Genomic DNA, 24470 nt, shown 5'->3' with positions numbered 1-24470 from the left:
CCAATGTGTTTTTTTCTTATTATTCAACATATATTAGGTTTTATTCACATATTTCAGTTCAGAACCCAAAGCCAGACAACAAGCCATGGCAAATCAACAGCTTGTGGTTTTAACATCATTTTTCAGTTCTGATCAGAAACAGTCTAGTGAAAGCAAAGAACTAAGGTTCATTTGGCTCTCCCCAGAGCTGAAATCTGATGTGAAGAAAATACATTGCGACCTTCTGAAAAATCAGTGGGGAATTTCTCCAAGTGAAATGGAGCTTTTTTCTAACATAGCACAACCCAATCACAACCTCCCCCAACCATGTCATTTTCACATAATGGTTACATAAACAGCCTGGGTGAAATCCTGGCCCCATTGAAGTCAATGGCAAAACTCCCACTGACCTCAGAAGCGTCAGGATTTCACCCCCTAAATCTGGAACTTTTTGATTTTGCTAATTTCCTAGTCCATTTTTTAAGCATGAGTGTAAATTTTCTTAAAGAATTAGTAAACAAACATGAAAACAGACACCATTCTCTGGTGCACTAAAATTCACTTTATAGAAGGAAATAAAAAATAGAGAAAATTAATAAAATTCTGTTGATACCAGCAGTAAATGGTCCCCTCCAAAATCAATTTAGCTAACATTTTTCAGTGATTCTTTCAGATTGGGTCACAAATTTTTTATTTTTTTAGTATTGGTCTTTTTTTGTGGGAATGGCAGCAAAAGTTGTTCCTATGAGGTATTCATACACTAGGATCTTTAAATGTAGAATGAACTCACAAACTCGTTCTACAATCATTAGTTTTCCTTTCCTGTGTCTCCACACAGTCCAACATCTCCAGGAAAGTACTAGGCCTGGCCATGGATTCGCTACTGCTGTTATAGTGTTGCTGCATGACTAAATATTTCAGGTATGGTCATTATTTGTACAGATTAAATTTCAAATTACCAGCTAAAACAGGGAATAAATTTCTGTATGCTGAGCCTTGAACCTTGTTCTAAAGCAGACTCTGACAGGCAAATTGAACTTGCTTAATCACTACACTATAATATAGTTAATCTTCTAAACAAGCAGTTGAGAATTCTAATATTTTCAAGAGTCTACCAGGTAAAAAAGAAAAAAAAATCATCTGGTAGCAAACAAAGCAAAACACAATAAAGTTCAGCAAAAGGGAAATGGTAATGACTGCAAGAACAGCAGAATCAAATCTTTTACCAAATAAGGCTATGTGCGGTTATGTTTTTTGCAGTCTGTGTAATTCAAAAGAAGCCAACATCATAGGCAAGATCTTCACCATAATGGGTCAGATCCTCTCCTGGCACACCTCCACTGACTTCAACAGAGCTATGCCAATTTTCACAAGCTGAGGATCTGGCCTGTAGAACTTACAACATAAGAAAAAGTAAGCAGTGTTTGAGCAAAACTCCATCTATTTGTTGTGTACACAACTTCAGCCTGTCATAACTTTTTCATTTCCCCAGTACTTTGCCAGACAAGGTTCTTTGAGTACTTTACAAGATTTGCATATGCTTCTAAATATCCACTGTATACAATCAATAAAAAGTCTGACCCAATATATTATTAATATTATAAGGAGATTCAAAACGCTCCTACATCATTATTTCATTAAGAAAGGACAACTACTATGAAATATTGTGCCTGAACTAAATAATTACTTCAGAAACAGCCTACTCATTGATTAGAACATTTAAAGGGCCGCCATCAACTTGAAAATCATATTTTTTAAAAAAATTACTGCTCCTTTACTATGTCAGTAATAACTTTAAAATTTTTTAAAAATCTAGCTGAAAGGTGTTTTCAAATGAGATTTGTAATTCTCCAGTTTTACAACTTGATTTCATATGCTAATTCCTATACAGGCAAGGTAAAACTCACCCATAGGCAAAGGATGCACACAAAACCTTTGTACCAGCTAAGTCCCACCTGAAGACCTAAAACAGTGCTTTACTCAAATGTAAGTAGTGCATGGGCCTTGTGTGGGTCCTCTGTCCAGGGGTAAATTTCACAACTTACAAAGTACTGCAGATCACTGTGTAATAATGAGGAAGTTGAAAACACATTAAATAGTGTGTTGCACCTTTGGTATTCTCACTGGACCTTTAGCAGCAAAGTGGCCAAGTGAATAAAAATACAATTATAATAGGTAGAAAACTAAATACTGAGTGTCTGACACAAGCAGCCAGAAAAGTTTTTAAGCCCTTTTCCACTTCTGTCCAAATAGTTCAACAAGCTGTTTGTCTGACTTTATGCTTCCTTCTAATCTGCCTTCCTTAGCACACTGTCCTTTATATGTCATTAGTCTTTTCGCTCCACTTTTATATGAAATATATGCCTGACTGGTTGTGCTATTTATGTATCAGCATTAACCAAACTGTCCTTGAGAAGTTTCCTCAGTTATCATAGCTTTACAGTATCTCTTGAATCCTGTGGGATTCCACAGATAAAATGGAGCAATGAAAGCAAACTTGGGCACTGTATTAAAAAGCAAATGGCAGCAACACAAGGAAAGAAAAAAGGTATGATTTAGCATCCTGTTTCTTAGTAATGAAATCTGGTGTTCATTTTCTTTCTTCTATGCCTACATTACTTTTTAAAAGCAATTTCCTTAAAAACATTTAACTGCAACTCATTGCTATTGGATCTCTTCTCATACAAAGACTACAGTTAAAAATATGTTGGCTTCCTTACAAGTCACATTTGTGTTTTAACTAAGAGTTTTCTACAGTACTTTCCAGAACTGTTTTAATAAAAATTAAAAAAAATAAAAATTAACCTTTCAACTGAAGAGGCAACACAAATTAATGAGCAGTACAAGTCTGAAAAAACATGCCTTTATTTGTGATAAAGTATTAACACCTACCATATATATACTGTATTATATTTTCACAGAATTTAGTAATTATCTAGAAAGCCTATTAAAACAATGATAATTACATAGTAACTCATGTTGCCACTACTATGTTCCATCCTAAGAGCTCATTGATTCAGAATGTAGTGCCCAAGTGTCTTTTCACTGCTCTACAACATGTACTGAATCACAGTGGGTCCAAAATATATAGTCTGGGATAATGCATAGTGCCTGCTTAGGCATTGCAAATGCACCCAGTCACCACAGTATCTAGGGACCATACTGCATGGCTTTACAAATCTGTTTTCTGACATTTAAGCTGTGCAAAATAATTGTATTTTGAGCAAAACTATGTGCGTTATCTTTTCTCAGGGACATGAGGAAGTTGCATATCCGTCATAAAATACAGGATAAACACAAAAGAGAGTAAAATTTGAGCAAAACACTTTGTGTTTCTGCTTGGTTTCTGTCTATAAATCATGGAGGAAGGCTCTGAAATTGTCCAAAAACACACCTAATCTACACAGTAAACATATTACTGTAGGGCTGTCAATGTGATAACATTTTTTAATAATATAAGCATGTAAATGTGCTACACCATCATTCAGTACTATTCATTATATAAAGCATACAAGTTGTTTCTAAGACATCACTTATTGATAATATAAGTATTTGAGCATTATTGCAGTGGGTATATAAGTATGTACAGATTTTTGTGGTCTGTGCTGATATCTCTGACCCCTATTTGATTTATATGCCTGTGGGACACTGAGGATGAAACTCATTTCTAACCTGTGACATCACAAAACCATATCCACAGAGGATCTCTGGGTGCTCTTAGTAACCTTTCAGTGTAGGGGAGAAGACTGAGGAAACCTTCAGAGGGACCAAGAGAAAAAAGAAGCAGAATGGACTAGCAGCTTCTGATTCCCAGTTCAATGATATCATAGGTGAGAACAGTTCACATGCACCAATAGCTCTAAGGAACAGAGTCTGGCACCCTAATCACTCTCCCTAAGAGCAAAGCATCAGTCCCAGAGAAAGTGAGTGTTAACTTCACAGTCTGAGGAAGCTGCAGGAGGTGTTCTCATAAGTGTTCACTAGACTGCCCTATGCAATACAGGAGAAAGGAAAGAGCCATTAAGGACCTCACCTTTCCCCCAAGGGAGAGCACACTTAAAGAAATCTTCTCCAATCCCCAGATAGGGATAGTATCACTTCCCTACCTCACAGGAATATTGTGAAGAAAAATTTGTAAGGTGCTCAGATACAAAGATGATAACCACGAAAAATCTATAAATAAATAAAAAATACTCATTCAGGGCAGGGATTGAAAGAGGTGCAATATGTGAGGCACAGGGCCACACACTAAATAGTGAAGTTAAACATAAAATACTGAATGGTTGCCTCTTTTACAGAGCTCAATTCAGGCAATGATCCTGTAGAAAAAATTGCATGTGATCATATAATTAAAGGTTGCATCATAAGCACAATGGGGCAGAATTAAGATTGCATAGACTACCTTAATTTTGGCATTTCCTAACTTTTGATGTTTCACTTTACAGAAGTAATGGTCTTTTAATTAAGTTTTTTTAAATGGATTTTCCTAATTGTTTTTAAAAAATGCTATAATGTGCAACTATTTGCTAGATGTAATAGACTGTGTAATGTGTCTAATGAATGAGGCAGGAGCCCTTGCTGTATTCTGTATGCATGCTTCCATACCCACCTACATAGACCATATAATGCAAGCCCCTACATATATGTAAGACTGAAATTCCACTCAATTTTCTTATGCATATATGGGCATAATCCGTGAAATACAGAGAGATAATCTCTTCAGCAGAAATTTCCATTCACATTATTTATTCACACATGCTTCATGCCAATGAAACATTAGCAGTTTATTAGTCCCATTGTGTAATGAAATCCATGTGCAAGGTAATTTTTTTTAAAACCAAATTTCACTCTCATGAAAAGACACATCTACAATCTAGGGACTATCTGCCTTAAAAATATCGGGTTTTCATCATCTCCAGATAAAGTGCTAGAGCTCTTCAGAAAAGGCTGCCATTTTTTTTTAGTTAGCTGAAAAACCATAAAAAGAAAAGGAGTACTTGTGGCACCTTAGAGACTAACCAATTTATTTGAGCACGAGCTTTCGTGAGCTACAGCTCACTAGCTCACGAAAGCTCATGCTCAAATAAATTGGTTAGTCTCTAAGGTGCCACAAGTACTCCTTTTCTTTTTGCGAATACAGACTAACACGGCTGTTACTCTGAAACCTGAAAAACCATGTTTCTCCCAAGCTGTATGTGCTTGAAAACCAGTCACCCATTTCTGGGGAAAAAAACTTTCAGAAAAATTTTGCTCCCTGACTAAGAGCTAGTATACCAAGTTTCATCTGAAAAGATAAAACACTGAGCAAATTTTAGGAAACCAAAAATGACCCATTAGAGTGGAAATGCTTGGGAAACATTATTATAGGTATCACGGTGTGTTCTGCCTAAAATTCTAACTGCAGCAATACAAGTATTTGCAAAGCTAGGATTGAAAATGAATATTAAACTAAAGTTTGTTCATTATGAGCACTAAAGCTCATCCACAGTGTAACAGCACAACTGCTAATTTCAATCTCCAAGCAAACAATTTAAACTTGCACATATACACACACTTTTGCTGCTGTCTCTAAGGCGATGGAAAATTTGGTTTTAAAAAATAGAAAGGTAAAAACATATTTTCTCTCACCTAAACATGCTGTTTTCATAGCTGCACATCTTCAATAGAAAATGATCGCACAAAGCACCTGCATGTATCATTCTGTAACTTTACACTGTCCAGCATTAAGCAATATCAGAACAGGGTCTTTTCAGCCAACAGCACAAATAAAATATACTACATTTAAAAAAAAAAACTAGGAGACTCTGACAAGGCTCAGATAATCACTAGTTTGTATGTTAGGAGAATGTCTTGATCAGGACAGGCCTAATTTAATGTGAGACACCTGCCAATTATCAGAACTGGGACATTTGTACCATACAGATCATCATCAAAACATGTGCTTTAAGCCCTGAATCAGTCAAGAGGTCCCTGAAAATTAGGGACCACTGAAGTAACTGAGTCTACAGATGCACTTGTTCAGCCTTGGTCTTACTCTTAAGAAATATTTTAAATTCACATGCTAATTATATTTGTAACTGGAGAGCCCAAAAATCTTTGCTTAGATCCTAGTCTTCTTAATTTTTATGAAGATAACTATCCTGGGAGCAACTGAGCATGCTTTTGGTTTGTTTCTGACAAACAAACACTGTCTATAACATAAGTGTATGAAGTAGAGAAATCATTATGATGAATACAACTAAATTAATAAATATCTATAAATGCACAATCACTTATTAGTATGCATTTCCAAACATAACGTTCCCCTTCCTTTTCACCGAATATTATAATATACTGCTTTTGCCAAGTACTTTTAAGAAGCTACTGTACATGCTGAATCAAAAAATATCTGGCCTCAGTCCAGGAAGGAAGGTGTGTTACATGTTTTAACAGGTTGATTTCTACTCTCTCTCAAAGTTTTCAAATATTTGTGAAGAAATCAGATTACAGCACAGTTTTACACACAAATAAACTAGGTAAGTGCCCATTCTCAATGTTTTATCCTTTCTATCAAAAATAAATTCAAATAAGGAAATTGCTTAGCTGTGGCAACTGCCAAAAATTAATAAAAACCCATATAAACAGTAAATGTCAATTACAAGTAATTAATTTAGCATTCGTTAGTAAAATCTTTTTTTAAAAAAAGTCTCAGAATATCCACACTTCACAACGACATCGGTGTTGTATTCCTCTTTTTACAAATCTTGTTTTTACAGCAAAAAGAAAATGTATCTTATACTAAGGTGCATATTATACCAAAGTGCATTGTCAAGGAGTGTGCTTAGATTTCAAAAGAGTTTGCATCCACAGCAAGGTAATCTAGTAACAGTCATAGAGTGACTGCTCTGTACTTTGCATCTTCTGCCTGGATGTAAGAGAAGAATTGAATTTTTCCCTCCCTCAGAAACTGAAATATAGTGCACTTTTAAAAGGGCAGCATTGGCTACCATCAATGCTGCCTGACATTTTGTTTATACGAGCAAGAAACTAAAATTGGGTCATTACAAAACCTAAACTTAATTTCCCCAATACTAATTTCTCCCTACTGTTACTCACACCTTCTTGTCAACTGTCTGTAATGGGCCACTCTCTTACCACTTCAAAAGTTATTTCTCCTCTGTTGGTATCCTGCTGTTAATTGACTTATTTCATTAGACTGACCTAACACTTGGTAAAGCAACCCACATCCTTTCATGTATTTATACCTGGTCCTGTATCTTTTACTTCATACATCTGATGAAGTGGGGTCTAGCCCACTAAATCTTATGCCCAAATAAATTTGTTAGTCTCTAAAGTGCCAAAAGGAGTCCTCGTTTTTTTTCCTAAAATTATAATGTGCATATCTATGATTCCTTGAGTGCACATTGGCAAAATAATTGATTAAAAAAAGGTGTGGAGATAAAAATACTATAGTATTTTCATAACAACAAAAAATCCACTCTCAACAGCAGCAAGAAAATGTTTTAGTGAAATAAAGAATTTAAAGTCAATATGCCATCTCTACATATCTAGATTTCTCTTAATTTACGGAAAAATATTTTTGCACAAGAGGTACTACCATCATTATATTATATAGTGCAGTTAAACTATGTAAACCTATTATCCCACAAATTATTCAGGATTTGTTTCACCATAACTTATCAGTTTTAGGTTACAGACGAGTATACTGTAGATACTCATTCAACAAGTATAGAAGTATGAGCATTAGTAGTAATGATTACTTTCAATAGAGAGATTACAGTATGTCAGAATTATTAAATTATATTTCTAAAATTTCAATCTCCTGTTAAGATATTACATACATAATAAATCTGTAAAAGTGGCAAAGAGTCCTGTAGCACCTTATAGACTAACAGATGCATTGGAGCATAAGCTTTCGTGGGTGAATACCCACTTCATCGGATGTATTCACCCACGAAAGCTTATGCACCAATATGTCTGTTAGTCTATAAGGTGCTACAGGACTCTTAGCCGCTTTTATAGATCCAGACTTACACGGCTACCTCTCTGATAATAAATCTGCTTTATTCACAGCACAAAAAAGGCAAGAGTTGTAAGCTGGCAACTCTGTACTGTAATAGGAATGCAGAGTCGGGCAACTCTCAGACAGAGCTTTTCAGGATAGTTTCACTAACTCAAACTAGTTTTCACCTTCATTTACTACAGTTTAAATAAATGGGCGAAACACAAACTTTTGTTTGGTATCTGACAAATCTTTCAGAATGTATTAATCCAAGCTTTGACTTATGGGTTTTTCAGCAAAAGCTATAGTCCAATACATTGTAGTCCTGCAACTGAAACTTTAGATTATAAATGCAGTTATATTCTCTTTAGGACATCTGGGAAATTATCAAGAACATTTCAGAGGGAAACCAAAAACCTTGTCTGACATACAATTGCTTTTACTTAAGCACAGTCTCTCCACACAAAGAGTAACAGATGCACAACTGATACTAATCACTAAAAATCTTCCTTTCTCTGTTAGCCAAGAAACCTAAGGAGAAGTATGGTTTGAGGGTACTTACCTACTCGGAAATTAGTGGCTGTCAGGGTGTCAGCTGCATGGCCATTTTCACTAATGAGGGTGGTGGTATTTCCCTTCTCACAGTTGTTCTGACAATTGCCCTTGGTACAAGTCACTTTACAGATGCTGGGTGTAAAGACCACCTTGATGCGGCCAGTGTGATTTCCCACTGCGAGTGGAGGCAAAGAAAAAAAGAAAAACAAACAGCAGATCACTTTGGTATCCATTGACTTCCTTCAAACGATTAAAAAGAAAAAAGCGACAGGTCTACAGGAGGAGGCAGCCTGCAGTGCTCTCTCTCATCGATCTCCAGTGGTGTCTCTGGAACAGGAGTAGGAAGCTTAGCAAACAGAACTCCGGGATGCACTCCAAAACCACATTTAAAGTCAAGTCACTGGAGTAGGATTAGTAATCACAATGCTGCACTTTATTCACAGTCAGACAAAGAGCAATACCAAGGGCATGACAGCTTAAATAGCCAACTCTGACAAGCAGATGTAATGTAAAGAGGCTGACTGTGCACCTAGGGGTGAATAAACTCTTGTGTCCTCCTGCATACTTTTCCTGTTTCTGCACTTATTAAGTCACTATTTGTAGCTCAACCCCTGGAAATGTTTTAGGCATGCGGCATGTCTGAAAACATCTGTCTCAAATCTCCTGGCACCCCAGCCTGAAGTGATCAAACCCTGTGACGCAGCTGCCTGGACCCTTTTTTTTTTTTCTTCAGTTTCTTGGCACTATTACTCCACCTGGATTTACATATTATAGATTGAGTTTTGCAATCAACTGTTTATACTTAAACAAAGGTGAAGCAGGGGAAAGGCCTAATAAGTATCCATAGTTTAAAGTACTACTTTAGAACTCTTATAAATTATTATAGGAGAAAATCTGCCATTTTCCCCTTTTGTTTGTATGGTTGTTTTTTGTTTTGTTTTTTAAAAGGTAACAAAGATTGACCATATACTAATTTGAGTTTAAACTCCTCAGGCCAAATTCATCCATCATGTAAACCATTTGTCTTAAGTAGGTTTTACATTATGGATCTATTTGGCCGCTCACCTGGATGTTAAAGCCAAAAACTAAAGCTAAAGAAAAAGAAAAAAGCAAAGAAGGGATTCTACTTTGAAACTATTTCCAAATAAAATCTTTTTTGTTGTTTTATTTTTAGTTATTACTATTTTGTCAAGTACCTGTAAATATATTAGGATACATTTGTGAAAATTGTCCATCTCAAATTTTACATTTAAAAAACAATTTTAAGCTCCACAAAATGAGACATAAAGAGAGAGAACATCTCTTTTCTTATACTGCCACAGCAGCAAAAGCAGTCAGATTACCCACAATCTGCCCAATCTACTTTATGAAATACCCTGTAGGTAAATATTTTTTGATAAAACTCAGGAAGATGAAGAAAATCTTCCCACTTCAAAAGAATATAAATTTATATTGTTTCTGGCTCTTTATGAAATAAATAAATTAAAACAATTGTGCCAACTGTCTTGTCTGCAACAAAGGGCATTACTCTAGTTGACCAGCAGCTGCATTACAGATGCTTCCACCTTATCCTAAACAATACTTAAAAAACAAGCATAGGCTAGAAATACATAGAAACAAAGCATTTAGTCAACCGTCTGATTTCATTAATTTTAATTAATTTAAAGGCATTTTAGATTTTTCAGAGCTAAGCCATTGTTTATAACAACTACCGATATACCTTCCCTGACAAACAGAAATTAAATGGCTTGAATTGTGAAGACTTCCAAAAGACAGATTTAAAAGCACCTAAGACAGTTTAACAAGAAATATTAGTGTTTTATATTTTATTTGGAAGATTTCTTTAAAAAAATAAGTTATTTCCCAGGGAAAAAAAAAGACTATTTTATATTTTGAAGTCATTTTTGTAACAGGTTTCCTTTATGAAGTAATCTGAGTAAAAAAACATGCTTAGTTGAATAACAAAGTAGGTCCTGCCTACACTGTAAAAACGACTGCACTGGGAGACTCACATTAGTGTCCCGACTCAGCTAAAACACAATTTGGCTTTGCTAGTGTAGATGAAACTAAATCATGTTCTAATTGTGTTCCAGAATCACTGTACAACACTGCCAAGTCCTGAGCAGTAGCACAATTTGGGAACAGAGTTAAAATACAATTTGATCAACAAAATAATTTTTACTACACAGCTAATAATTTCTGTGAAAATATCTGTGGCAGGAACATGTTGAGTGATTGGTGGGCCTGAGTTTTAGGATTAGACCCAACATTCAGTTAGCTCTCATTTTTACGATTGTAAATTTGCAGTCTTCTACTGCTGTGTGTGTGTGTATGTGTGTGTGTCTCAAAGAGAGGGAGGATTTTGGCAAATAAGTTTAGATGCCTAAATATGAATTTAGGAGTCTAACATTAGACAACCAGGTTTTAAAATGTTGGCCCATGTCTATAAGAGTGAAGAGTCTCCCTAAAATCTTTACAGGTGGCCTTCCAGGTCAGTAAGGTATTCACACAGCCATGCAATCAAAGACATAGAGGATTAAAGGCAGAGGATATAAAGTGACAAATGGTGATTGGAATACTTGTACTATCTTTTTGATAGATCACCAATTCACTTTTTCAGGGCACCCCTGGAACTAACATTCTTCTTTTCCCTGCTTGGCTGGCAAGTACCCTTAGCTTTCACTCCCTCAGCCAGACACATGGATAGGGTGCAAAGAAGGAGAAAGCACCCCTGTAGGGTGCGTGTTGAGCATCTGTCTGCGGAAAAGAGGGGTCCATGGACCACAGGGAGGAAAAAAAAGACAAGAGATACTCCTCCCTTATCTTCCCTTATAATTACGGATCTTACTTTCCCTGCATATCCTCAGGTTCAGATTCAATACTCATGAGCATGATATATATATATCCCTAAATAGAAGGGGAAAAGAAGAGACCACAAACTTTTATTCTGAAAGAAAGCATTGGGCAGAAACTGCCAGGTGAGCTCAGAGTTTTCTGCATCCTCTTCCCTTCTTCTGTGGGTTTTTCACAGGAGGGTATGACTTAATCCTATCTGAGAAACAGTATCCTCCAATGCTTTCTTAGTAGATTTGGCAGAGTTGATGTTAAAAATAACAATTATTTCAGACTTGACAAAGTACAGAACAGCTATGGCCTTGACCCCTTCCTCAAGTTTGCCTAATTGATAGTGTGGGAGGACAATGTAATTTAAGGTCACGTACACACTATATTTCATCTTTACCTAATGAACTTCAGAAGATAATGCCATTGTGCTATTGACAGGAACAAAACTGGAGCTTCTACTTTTTCCAAACAAATTTATGATAGTGTATGGTGGTGACATCAACACCATAGCTTAGCTCATGTTCTTTATTTATAGACAGAAGTATAGTGTAGGCACCTCATGATCCATTTGAAAGAAAGCCATGGAAATGGAAACCCTTGCTGAAGGACTGACTTTCCATTTGATATTCTCATGATAATATAATAGCAAAATGGTGGCAAAATAGGATAAGCAAGTGAGCCTACATGAAGAAGAAAAGAGGCTCCAGGAGCAGATAATAGAGACACGGCATCATTAGCAAAGCTATCGAGAAAATTAATAGTAGAACTAGAGAGGATTTAAAAGTCTTGATTTCCTCAAGCTAGAAGAGGCAGGTGTAAACTAGGTCTTCGGTCAATGTCAGAGCTATAGGGGGATGGGGGGCAATTGCCCCCCCCCAGCAGCCTTTAGGAGTCCTGGTGGTGCCTCTTCAAGGGTATAGTGCACAGAGGCTGCTCTAGGTATAAGCAAGGTAGGCAGTTGCTCGGGTGTGATCTATAGTGGACTAGCCCGTTGCTGCACAGACTCACTGTCCACATACACCCTGACATGCATTAACAGTTCCTTATTGCACTTAGATCTAGTCCTCTCTGAAACAGGTCTAGATCAAAGTGCAACAACAACCTGTTAATGTGTGTCACATGTGCAGAGGCCTCAGCACAGATCATGCAGCTGAAGGGCTTGGGGGTGGGGGCAGCGTGGGGGAGCCCACAGCCTTGTGCAGCCCTCTGGGGCACCTCCCTGCATTAGTCCTCCTACCCCCCTCTGTGCCCCTGTCTTACCCCCATCCCACCTGTCCCCCTGGGGTCCTGCCCTCTATTTTTCCCCATGCCCGAATGGCCTCACAATAACCCCACCCCATTTGTGTCCCATAGCATCCTGAACCTCACCCCATTGCTCCTCTGTGCCCTGGTCTCCCCCGGTCCCTTGCCCCCATCCATACCCAATGTCTGGAAGCCAGTCCCCCTGGTATTATCACTCCATTGTTCCACCCATATATTGCATGCTGCCCCTTCCCCTCCCTCATATTGGGCCCCCACCCCCAGCCTGGTGCAGCTCCCCCTGCACCTTAGGGTTTCCTTCAGATTGACATCCATAGGAGTTTGCTTGGGATGGTTGGGCCAGTGGCCAATTAGGGGTGGGGCAGATGTAGCCCCATGCCATGAGTCCCAGCATACAGTGCTCTCAAGGCTAGACTGCTGGCACTTGTTGAAGAGATCAACTTCTAGTAACCGGGTGTCAAGCTCTATGTAGATTTGCACTCCCCTTGTATCCTTAGATAGGCAGCCATAACTGTGAGGCACGCGGTCAATACTCTGGGAGCTGCGGAGAGGCCAAAGGAAAGCACCCTGTATTGATAATGCAACTTTCCCACAAGCAACGTAAGGTATTTCCTGAGGGTCCGGTTGAACAGCTGTATGGAAATAGACATCCTGTAAGCTGAAAGCCAAAAGCCAGTCCTGAGGATCTAGGGTAGGAACTAAGGAAACTAGGGTTACCAACCTCTATTCTTCACTGGGATTAGGAAACAAAGTGAATAAATCTCTCTGCCCTAGAATTCTACAGGCTCTCCTTCCATTGCTATAGAAAAGTTTATTTCGTTTAACAGTATCTCATGAGTAGGGGGGAGGGATAGCTCAGTGGTTTGAGCATTGGCCTGCTAAACCCAGGGTTGTGAGTTCAATCCTTGAGGAGGCCATTAGGGATTGGGCCAAAAATTGGGGATTGGTCCTGCTTTGAGCAGGGGGTTGGACTAGAGGTCCCTTCCAACCCTGGTATTCTATGATTCCCTGGAGTGGGGGACAGCAGTGAGGATCCCTCCAGAGCAGCCTGTGCATGGAGAAGCACGCTGCTATATTTGCCACCCTGAAAGGAGAACTTACCTGGGGGGAGGTGGTGTCAGGAGGCCACAAAGGGTCACTCCTGTCTGCATGGGGTATCCCCTTTGAAATGTGGGTACACTTGTAAAGGATTCCCAAACACTTTTTTACCAGATTGGGGGAGGAGTCATAATACACAGGCATGGCAGCATGGGTGAAATTAGCAAGCTAAAAGGTATACTTGAAGGTGGCACCACCACTGAACCATTGCCGTACCCCCCACCCAATCCTCACCCCCTGGTTGCAAAACTTGGCTCCACCACTGTCTTTAGTGCATCAGCTGAGGGATAGATTCACCTTGAGGGAACTCAGCTAACATTACTACCACTTCCTTCGATATTTCTGGTATACAGAGCTAGTTTCAGTTATTTCTGCGTGTCCACAAGACCACTGCCTACAGAGACTGCTGGAGGCATGTGCTAAACAGTGCTAAATGGGTATTGTTTGTTAAGTTATCTTGGGCCAAATTCCCAATGGAGTTGCAAAGGTGCAACTGAGAACTAAGTTTAGTCTCAAACTGGTATCACATATTCATGCATTCGTAACTTTGTCTTTCTTCTCCTTTGTAAGGTGCTGAAACAGAGTGGTGATGAGCATGACAGATGTTTAATATAGATTAATTGTTTAGTGGAGAACTAAAAAGTGTACTCAGTGCTGTACCATAAACAACAATAAAGACAGTCTCTACCCTGAAGACCTGACAATCTAATAGCATCAGAAATGGAGAATAAAAGCCAAGTAAAGATTTTTCCCCTACCCCTCCATTGTGACCAGTGGGGATTTGGTCTGTTATATTTTAGTAGGAAGAATGAATGTACTGAAGAGTGAGGCAGTTGGCAGGGTCTAGGACCACATGGTCCTGACAGCTGTTTTGGCCATACCTGGCACAGGGTTATAGAAGGCATAAAAATCCCTCAGGTTAACCTTCTGGGTCACTTTGTCTATAATGCTAATCTGTACAGATCTCTTTCTGGAAGAATTACTATAAAATATTTTTTTTTGCTTTTATGAATATGTGGATTTTTTTTAAAATTTACTTGAATTACACACATCCCTCTGAAGTTTACATGGCTAGCCTCACAGTTACAGCATGCTGCAGGCTTCCTAATCATGATGACATTCCATAGTTTAAATAGACCTCAGAATATTTGGTGCATGAACCTACTTTAAAGGAAGTCAGTGAGAGGTTTTGCTATTGATGTCAGAGGGAGCAGGAGCAGGCTCTTAAAAACATAAGAATGGCCATACTGGGTCAGACCAAAGGTCCATCTAGCCCAGTATCCTGTCTTCCGCCAGTGGCCAATGTCAGGTGCCACAGAGGGAATGAACAGAACAGGCAATCATCAAGTGATCCATGTGCTGTAGCCCATTCCCAGCTCTTGTTATGAAGAAGACTGTATCATCCCAAATGTGAAGTTGAGTGACAAGTGGGAAGGAGAAAATTATCCAGAAATTTAATAAAAATCACGTACACCTACATATATGTTGAGGGCAGAAAAAGAAAGTCTCCACTCACAACTTTTGTTCCTTGATTACATTATAGTACTAATTTTTGTGTTATTTGGAGGGTACATTTAAATAACCAGTCAATCATTCCGTAGGACAGTAGACATTATGATGGGGATGCGAAAGGCAACTTCAAACAGTCTTAACAAGGAAAATGTCTGTGCAAAAACATAGATAAACTTGAAAGAATTCGGAGACCTCAAAAATGCAGCTCTATCTTTTCTCTCTTCCTCTCTTGTTAAAAGTACTTCCTCTTAAGCTAAAAATTCAATTTTTTTGAACTTTTTAGTTGACCAACTTTTTTTTAATCGCTGACAAAAAAATAACTTAGAAGGAAATGACTTATTTCCTAAAGCTGGTCTCTCCCAGTTATTTTACCACCCCACCTGGTTTAATTATTCCCAGCGGATTTGTTTTTTCAGCCAAAAGGAAAGCTGACATTGTATAAAAATCTACTGTGGAAGTAAAAAGTTTATTTATATTTTTTGTTTAATGACGATCTATTTAACCTTTAACAATATACAGGGAAAGCACCACTGAGTCATGAACAACAAATCATCCTGATCATTAACAAATCAACAATTTTCCCCAGAGATTAGAGCAATGTAAACCATGGCTTTAAAAACTCCCAGAAGATTTTGCCTCGTTCCTCTATCAGTCAGGGTGCGGAAAATCAATGTACATTAGGAGCAAAGGAATTTAGACAAAAAATGTTTCAACTTGATGCCCAATGCATAGCCCAGAGTAAGGGTTCCCTGAATCTACTAATGTGCAGGGTGAGTGTACACTGGGGGGTTCAGGGAACCCTTACTCTTAGCTATGCATTGTCTAGTCCCAAACACTACAAGATTCACCGTATTCTCACAGCTGCGCAGCCTCACTCTGCAGGTCAATGCAGGTGAGGATAGCGCCCCCGCCCCCTTCCTTTTAGTGTGCCAGGCACCTCTGGGGAAATAGGAATGGAGGAGTATCTACACACTTCTGAGAACAAAGACTGAAATTCTGCCTGGCCCTTATGCATTCCAAGCATGGGAAGAAAATCTCCGCCACTCAAACCTTGTCTGTATAAAGACCAGTCATAGCCCTTAGCCTTTGTAATGATAGCCATGAGTGCAGAGCAAAGACTAGAACATTCATGGATTGCAAAAGATTTTCCATAGTTGCACACTAATATTTCTTTAACAGCACTGATTTAGGGCACCTATTTGCAAAGAAGATAAAATGTTTTCCCTCTTTTCAGATAGTCAGTTTGACTGAATTTCCATACCCCACATTCAATTCTAAATTCCATTCAATTCCACTAGCTTAGTAGGAGTATTTCCAGGAAGCTAGGAGGGTGTCAGGAGGAAACTAGGCTTATCACGGAAACTAGACACAGCACCACAGTTTTAGTTCATCCAAGATCTACATGGCCTTATACTAGATTGTATTATATAAAAAGTACCCACTGGCCTACTATATTATCTAAAGTGTGTGTGTACAATGATCACATACACAAAAATATTATGAATAAGAGGGAATAAGGATTTGGGAAGCTATCCCTTAATTAGTTGTGGCCAAACCATTACAATTACATTATTGCCACCAACTACTGGTTGCCTTTTTCCTTCCATTTTTTAAAACTCTGCCCCTCAATTATTTTTGCCACGATTCTATTATCTCACTGTTGCCTTCTTCATTAAGTACTTCATTAAGTGCCAGATCTCTGATATATTTGTTATTATCTAAAGCCCAGTTCGGTCATCCATACTCAAGCTAATGCGACGACTCACAAAGCAAGGTAATAACTTAAAGCAAGGGTGACAGAACTGAGGCCTTAATAGCTTCCTTCTCACAGTGTCATTCTTAATTTCAGTGCTGCCATTATTACCTGTGCTCCTGTATTTCTCCAATATTTGCTCATAGTCACCATTATGACAACTCAGGCTACCTCCACATATAACTCCTGCCACCTCTAGTCACGCCTCCTGTACTCATCTCCATTAACCTCCCCCTTTTTCCTCACTTGCTTCTTCTCTCCACATCTTTACATCTCCCTTCATTATTCTGTTCTCACAAGCTCTACTGCCTTCTTTATTTAAATCTCTCCAGCTCCACATATGATCTCCCCTTTTCACTCTCACAAATTCTCTTCTCAGCTCCACTTCTCCCACGGGCTATGCTGTGGAGCAAGGCTACAAGCAGAGAACAGGCAGGCAGCATGCTAAAGCTGCAGAGGCTCCTGTCGGGGGAGCCCATTCTCTTCTGATCACGCTAATCCAGCTTCCTTCTGACAGTGTGACAGAATGGCTGCTCTGCTCTCTCTATAGTTTGGCCATAGTACTGGGTGCTCTGCCTTTCATTTTTCCCCTCCAGTATGAAGCAGAGCTCTCAGGCTTCTTACTTCTGCCCTTGCTCTTTTCTTTATTTTTATTTATTTATTGGTCTCTCTTTCTTCCTTTGTCTCCCTGTAATACAAAAGAAAGAGAGGGGAGAGAGTAGGAGAGTTAGGGAGGAGGCTCTGTACTCCTGAGGTGGAGAGAAAAAGATCTTTGGAAAGAGGTTCTCTTCAGACCCTCAGAGCTGGGGATTCCCACTGGGTAACACCACAACAATCTGTCCCTCATTCCATGGCCATGGGATGGGAGATGAGAGAGGGGCATACAACAAACAACTTGTGTTGATTACATTAAACAAGCAATCTTACACATGGCAACATGTCTGGCCCATTTATAAAAAAAAGTCTGCACTTCAGTTTTCGTAGTTAATATTGAATTAGGATAAAGTAGAAAGTACACAACATATCTTGGTTAAATAGTTCACTGTAGCAAAAGTGGTTCTGTCCAAGTAATCTTTTTTCATTACCCTAGCCAGGTTCTGAAAAAGTTTCCTCATTCCACAATGTTAAAGGTTTGATCCTGCCCTTCCCTCCTACACAGTGATGAGCATTACACCATATACCATAAAAGTAGCTGCTACACATGCAGGCACAAGTGCTGTAGTGGTTTTTCAAGAAATTCATAACTATATTATACACCTCTGCACCAGAGGTCTTTTGTGGATAAAGCATTCCCTCTCTCTGAGGCAGACACCACCTTTTGGTCTGAGTCAGAGGAGTGCACAATAATTGTAACTGATTTTGTTCATCTGCGTAAGCGTGTAGTATATTAATGATCATGACTGGGTTAGGAAACTGGGGTCTCTGTCAAATGGTTTTTATGAATCACCTCTTCTTCTTCCTTGTATATTTTACTACCATCAAGTCTCTGTGCAACATCCTCAGACAGAGGATTTTGGACTATGGCCATTTTTCCATGTTTAAAACAATGTAAAAATATGCCTAATAGCAGTGTGAGCAATACTGTTATTGTTTCCTGGCAACCAGCTTCAGGGCATTCCAGCAAAAAGCAGTGGCCCAAATAATGAACTGAAGCAATAATGTGGTTTGTGGTGCCTAACAAAATGGTTTCAATTCTGCTTTGTCTTATTTTTTTTTTAAATCAAATTATACCATAACTCCTCAGGTTAATGTTTATAGGGGTCCCAAATCAGTAAATCGACACTTGGGACCAGATTATATTTTCAAAGCTACAGGACAGAAAGCAGCATTATTTATTGGTCATCACAGATGCAGAGTAGCATTGTTGTTTTTACCCAACGTCCCAAATAGGGATTTGCACTGAGGGCTAGAATAAAACACATAAAGATGCAACAAACATCAAGAATGTGTGATCAGTTGTTGAACTCAACTTTCCACACGGACTCACATGTAACAGGATTCAGGTGGTCCAAGGATGGATGAAAGCAGATTATTATGGTCATCATCTTTATGTCTTTGTGTAAGGGCCTGATCCAAAACCCACTGACCTAATAGGAACCTTTCCACTGACTTCAATGGGCTTTGAATTAGGCCCTGATACATTAGATGATTAAACTTCAGAGTGGTGTATAGAGACGCTAATACTCTTAGGATATGACTGAACCTGTACCAACTCCCCCACATCCTTCAGGTTGCACCAGTGCCCATGGTCAGTAGCAGAATAAAGAGCAGTAGCAGAAGTAGAAGAGCAATAGTAAATATGATTTCTGACTTTATTTTCATACATAGCGATACTGTGCATCAATGCAGTGTTGCCATACCCCTAAGCACTGTAGTGTCCATTTCAGAATTCTTCTCTTTGTAATTTTGGGTTTTTTTTAATTCATTTAGAAATCCACAAGAGAAAAGATTTTTTACAGCTATTCCATATTTTACAATCATCATTTAGAAAGGTTTGCGTTCATTTTCAGAGGTCTGAGTGTCTCTTTATATCAATAGATTTCTTCTCGGTAAATTACTTACCTCAATAGTATACTCAATGTAAGGTGTAATGCACTAAATTGTCCACCACTTCCAGGAAGTAAGTGAAATAAAGAGGAACTACATATGAGCTTACAAAGCTCATTAATGTAACATTACATTTACTGAAAGGTAGCAACCGAAAAGTACTAAGAAAGTCAACATACTGTAAACAGTGACATATGTGGATGAGCCATCAAAGCACAGGTGATCAGGGAGATAACTTGTGAATATATTCAGTCCTCTCCATATACTGAATCTCCATTAAAATCATCTCATTTAACACAGAAAAAAAGCCAAGGACTGGTTTATTAGCGTAAAATCCCAAAATAAATAAATATGTCACAGATACTGAAATCTTAGTCTCACTGGGTATAAAGAGCTGCTTCCAGGCCGTTCTCCTGCAGTAATTCTTTGTCATTGACGATACGTCTACACAGGGATAAAGGACGCGCAGCGCAGCCGCGGCTGGCCTTGATCAGCTGGCTTGGGCTGCGGGCCTACGAACTGCTGTGTAGACGTTCAGTCGCCAGTTGCAGCCCGAGCTCTGAGACCCTCCACTCTCACAGGGTCCCAGAGCTTGAGCTCCAGCCCGAGCCCAAACGTCTACACAGCAATTTTTCAGTCCCAGCACCTGAGTCCATGTCAGCTGACCCAGGTCACTGAAGGTTTCATCCCTGTGTACACATAGCCTGTTAGTAACATCACTCAGGCCTGAAAGAGAAAACGAACACTAGAAGATTATTTTCAATTCCTTATGAGCGAAGCCAGATTTCCTAGCTATTTACAAAATTCCTACTAATTCTGGGTATTTAAGACTTCTATAACAATCATCCTGATGTTAAGATCCTTGTATTCTCTTCCCTCTTTCTTTTTTAAAAAACCTGTTGAGATGCGGAGGTAGTAAGGGTTAAGCAACCAGCAGGTTGGGTGACCTGGAGGCAACCCTTAAGGACACAGAAGAATATTGAAATGGTAAACAGTGCCATTCCTTGTAGTTATCAAAGCCACATTAAGTAGACCAGAATCTTTAATATATATACTTGTATTGTTAGAGAATCAAAGGGTAGACGCTAACTGTATTTGCCTACCGTTCATTAATTTCAGCTTCCGTATTTTAAAAGGTTCATAGTTGTTCATCCATTTGGGTGTGTGTATGCAACTTAAAATTAATTTCTATGAAGAGGGAACCCGAGCCTACAATTTGGATCTGCTGTCATTACTGAATTCATGATCATGAGGGGGTTTTTTTTGAACATTCAAATTGGTAAATACTTTTTTTTTTTTTTTGGCAAGTTTTCATTTGCTGACTAAGCCTCAACATTCCCATAAATCTGTGAAAGTAATTTGATAAGGATATTAATGAAATGCTAGCAATTCCAGTACATTAAGAGAAAATCTCAAACTGTGTCTGCAGTGCTTGCATGCTGACCCTGTCCTTATACCCCATTTCTCTTTTTGAGTTATTTCTACCTGCCACATACCCTAAGTTCAGAGAATCTGGTAAATATATTTCCCCATATCACATATTATTATAGATGTTTTTCATTTTTGTTATTAAAGATTTAGTATTGTTATTAAAATAATTATTTGCACTTGTATAGATGCATTCATATAATGCTCCAGGGATTTCAAAGAACTTTACAAACATTACTCTTGTATTGTTGAATACTTCAGTATATTTAAATTAATTTTAATAGTACCTGTTACAAAAGCAACTATTTTTTTAAATAAAAAAGCACATGCTTATTTGCTTAGTTACTGCATCGTCAAACTGATGTTGCCCCAGTCTGACCTAAAATCTTTGAGGAGAGTTTTCTTTAGAAAAGACATTAAGATGTAGCCCTATGCGTCTCTTGGGGGAAATGTCTCACTGGTTAAGCCAAGCAAATGGAAGAATTATTTTGCTATTTATGCAATGTTTTAAAGTGAAACATCAAAAGAGAAGGAAAAAGAGGATATTCAGTGCACTGAGACTTGCTTCTGTTTGAGATTTTCCCCAAAGTCAACACATATTGAATAGCTAAAATAGAATTGCACTATAATGTTTCATCACACAGACATATTTCAGACGCTGAACGTCGTATCTGTGAAAGCCTTTTTTATTATTAGAACACCTCATGTACCCACAACTGTTTTCCCACACTTATTGACAAGGAATGGTGTAATTAGCATGTGTCATGCAATGGAGACCATGATCCAGTTTCACAAAAATAGTGTAAAATGGAATTTCAAAACAGCACCTTCTCCCCACCCCCAGAACAACCTATGAAGTCTTCAGTGAAACAGCATGGGCACATATAGCACAAGGCCTGAGGTTTAAAGAAGAACTTATCCAAATTAAAATTTCATAAGCATTAAATATATTATGGCAAAATTTTAACTAAAAGTCTTCTATACTTAACAGAATTCCAAGTCTTGCTATATGTTTCTCACAATAATAAATAGTCCTTATATTTTAAAAGCCACAGTGCAAACAGGTGCCATAAACACTAAACAATTATGTGCACCAGTAATTAATAAAGAATGACTGTTTTATGATTTTCACATTAATATTCTGATGCATGTGCAACTTCCATACAAAGCTACAGGAGATATCTATGCATATTTGAGGGATGACTATATAATGAAATCAATTTGTGTTTTTCTATTTAATTAATCATATGATTTTAAAGATAATGCAAAAGCCTGTCTAAATTTCAGTTAGATAGTTACATTCTGGCTACTGTTCTAGATTCTGTTGTTTTGCACTATTCATCAAAGGTTTCCAAGTAGTTGCAGAAGTATCCCAGAAGTAGTTGCATTTTAATGATGGATGAAGTAATAGCATGGTGCTTATATAGCACAGTGATTGGCATGAAAATAGATTAGATAAGCAAGATACTGATTCCTGACTACATATAGTTTGCAATTTTAATTAAAGCACAAAAAAGTGACATTAGGAACGATATTCAGAATGTAAAGATAAGTTCTCAAAAATTAGGAAATGCCAAAATAAAGCTTGTCCATGTTCCCTCATACATTGACACAGTCTTTAATTACATGATCCCATACTATTTTTTCCACAGGACCCTTGCCTCAATGAGTTCACAAAATGGACAGGACTTAATTAATCAGGCAGCTGTTCCATATTTATTTTTATCCTCCTCATTCATTGTGTGGCTCCCAAGCCTTGGTTGCTTTACATCCTGAACTAAATAAGGATTTTTTTTTTATTTCTTCATGGGTTTTTCCTATTGAGCTTATCAGCATAGCTCAGTGCCTCAAACAAACAAATTAATTTATCTTCAGAACACCCCTTTTAAATATGGAAGTATTAGTATCCCCATTTTACAGATGAGAAAGTCTGGCACACAAAGATTAAGGCCAAAATCTGCAAAAGTATCCACTAACTTTGGAAGTCACAATGACTGCATGGCATGGCTATTTTGAGAGAAAAGGACTGATATTTTGGAGGTGCTGACCATCCACTACTCCCCTTGATTTCAGCTGGAGAGTTGAATTCTCAACACTTCTGAAAATCTGGCCCGAGCAGTCTCAAATTGGGACCCAGATAATGCATCATACAATTGAAGGCCATTCCTGGAAAGACTGTGTTACATACCTGTAACTGGAGGTTCTTCAAGATGGGTGTTCTACACATGGGTGTACATGGACGCTATGCACCTGCATCCATAAGTATTTCGTAGCAGTGTCCATTGACCCACATGTGTGTTGTGCGTCTCCTTCTGCTCTCAGCTGAGAGTAGAAGAGGTAGTGCGAGTCAACACCTCTCCAGTTTCCCTCTTACCATTACAGAATCCAGTCCAAAGCAGAGGGGATGGCAGGGTAGTGGGGTCCACACAGCTCAAAGAACCTCCAAATACAGGTAAAAAACCTCCCCTTCTTAAAGTGATAGACCCTATTGCCCACATGGATGACTCGTGAGCAGTGATCAGTGCAGACAGTCCATGTGAGGATGCCAATGGAAGTGCGGTCTGCAGTACGGCCTGGTCCATGGCTGATCTATAGCTGCTGCTTGTACGATGGCATAGTATGTTGTGAATCTGTGGACAGATCGCCACACCACTGTTCAACACATGTCCTGCCAGGACACATCAGCCAGTGAGGCTGAGGTGGCAGCCTGCACCCGTATAGAGTGCTTTGTGATTGTCAGGCGGGAGTATGTTGGATCATTTGTAGCATTCACAGATGCACCCCGAGACCCATTTGGAGATTCACTGGGACAAGAGAGCTTTGCCCTTTGACTAATCAGCAATGGTCATAAATAGTTTTGGCGATTTTCAAAATAGTTGAGTCCTGTGGAGGTAGAATGCTAGCGTGCAACCCATGTCGAGGGAGTGCAAGGCCCTGTCAGTGGAGGAGGTGCGTGGCTTGGGGTGGAAAACCAGCTGGTGGATAGAATGATTGAGGTGGAACTCAGACACCACTTTTGGAAGGAATTTAGGGTGCAGCCATAAGGACACCTTGTTCTTGTGGAATATCAAGTGTGTGTGGGGGGTGTCCGCCATCATGGCTGTGAGTTCACTGAGTCGTCTGGACGAAGTAATGGCTCCTAAGAACACCACTTTCACTGTGAGGTGGGAGAGGGAGCATACCACCAGTGGTTCAAAGGGTGGCTTCATGAGGGTGGAGAGAATGAGATTAAGGTCCCAAGGGAGCATAGGCTTCAGCACTGGAAAAGTGTTGAGTAAATTTTTCACCGAAATTATCTTTGTATCTCTCCACTTGTTAAGACTGGTGCATTAGTTACCATGCGTCATATCCTGGCCCCGCTGAAGTCAATGGCAAAATCCCACTGACTTTAGTGCGGCCATAAATCCAACTGGAAAGGACTCAAAAGGAACCTAAAACCTCTAAATATAGCCTAAAAGAGCTTTTCCATCCAAGAAAGTGTCTGACTCTAAA

At 38.8% G+C, this 24470-nt stretch overlaps 1 protein-coding gene across 10 annotated transcripts in view; it reads right to left on the bottom strand.

The window, feature by feature from the left end:
* The window catches only part of LTBP1 (latent transforming growth factor beta binding protein 1), a 377380-nt gene that overhangs the window by 230332 nt on the left and 122578 nt on the right, over window positions 1-24470 (bottom strand). For 7 of the 10 annotated variants that reach the window (XM_084625002.1, XM_084624994.1, XM_084624997.1 and 4 more), the window contains exon 5: window positions 8544-8711. In XM_084625002.1, coding sequence (XP_084481128.1) covers window positions 8544-8711 — 168 coding nt within the window. Of the gene's footprint in view, window positions 1-8543; window positions 9087-24470 lie in introns of those variants that run through there. The other 3 variants (XM_084625001.1, XM_084624995.1, XM_084625003.1) reach the window with 2 other exon arrangements.

Source organism: Lepidochelys olivacea (assembly GCF_965140295.1).
Source record: "Lepidochelys olivacea isolate rLepOli2 genome assembly, chromosome: 3".
Classification (NCBI taxonomy): domain Eukaryota; kingdom Metazoa; phylum Chordata; order Testudines; family Cheloniidae; genus Lepidochelys; species Lepidochelys olivacea.
The sequence above is the reverse complement of the archived record's forward strand: the minus strand, read 5'-3'. Positions and strand labels throughout refer to the sequence as shown.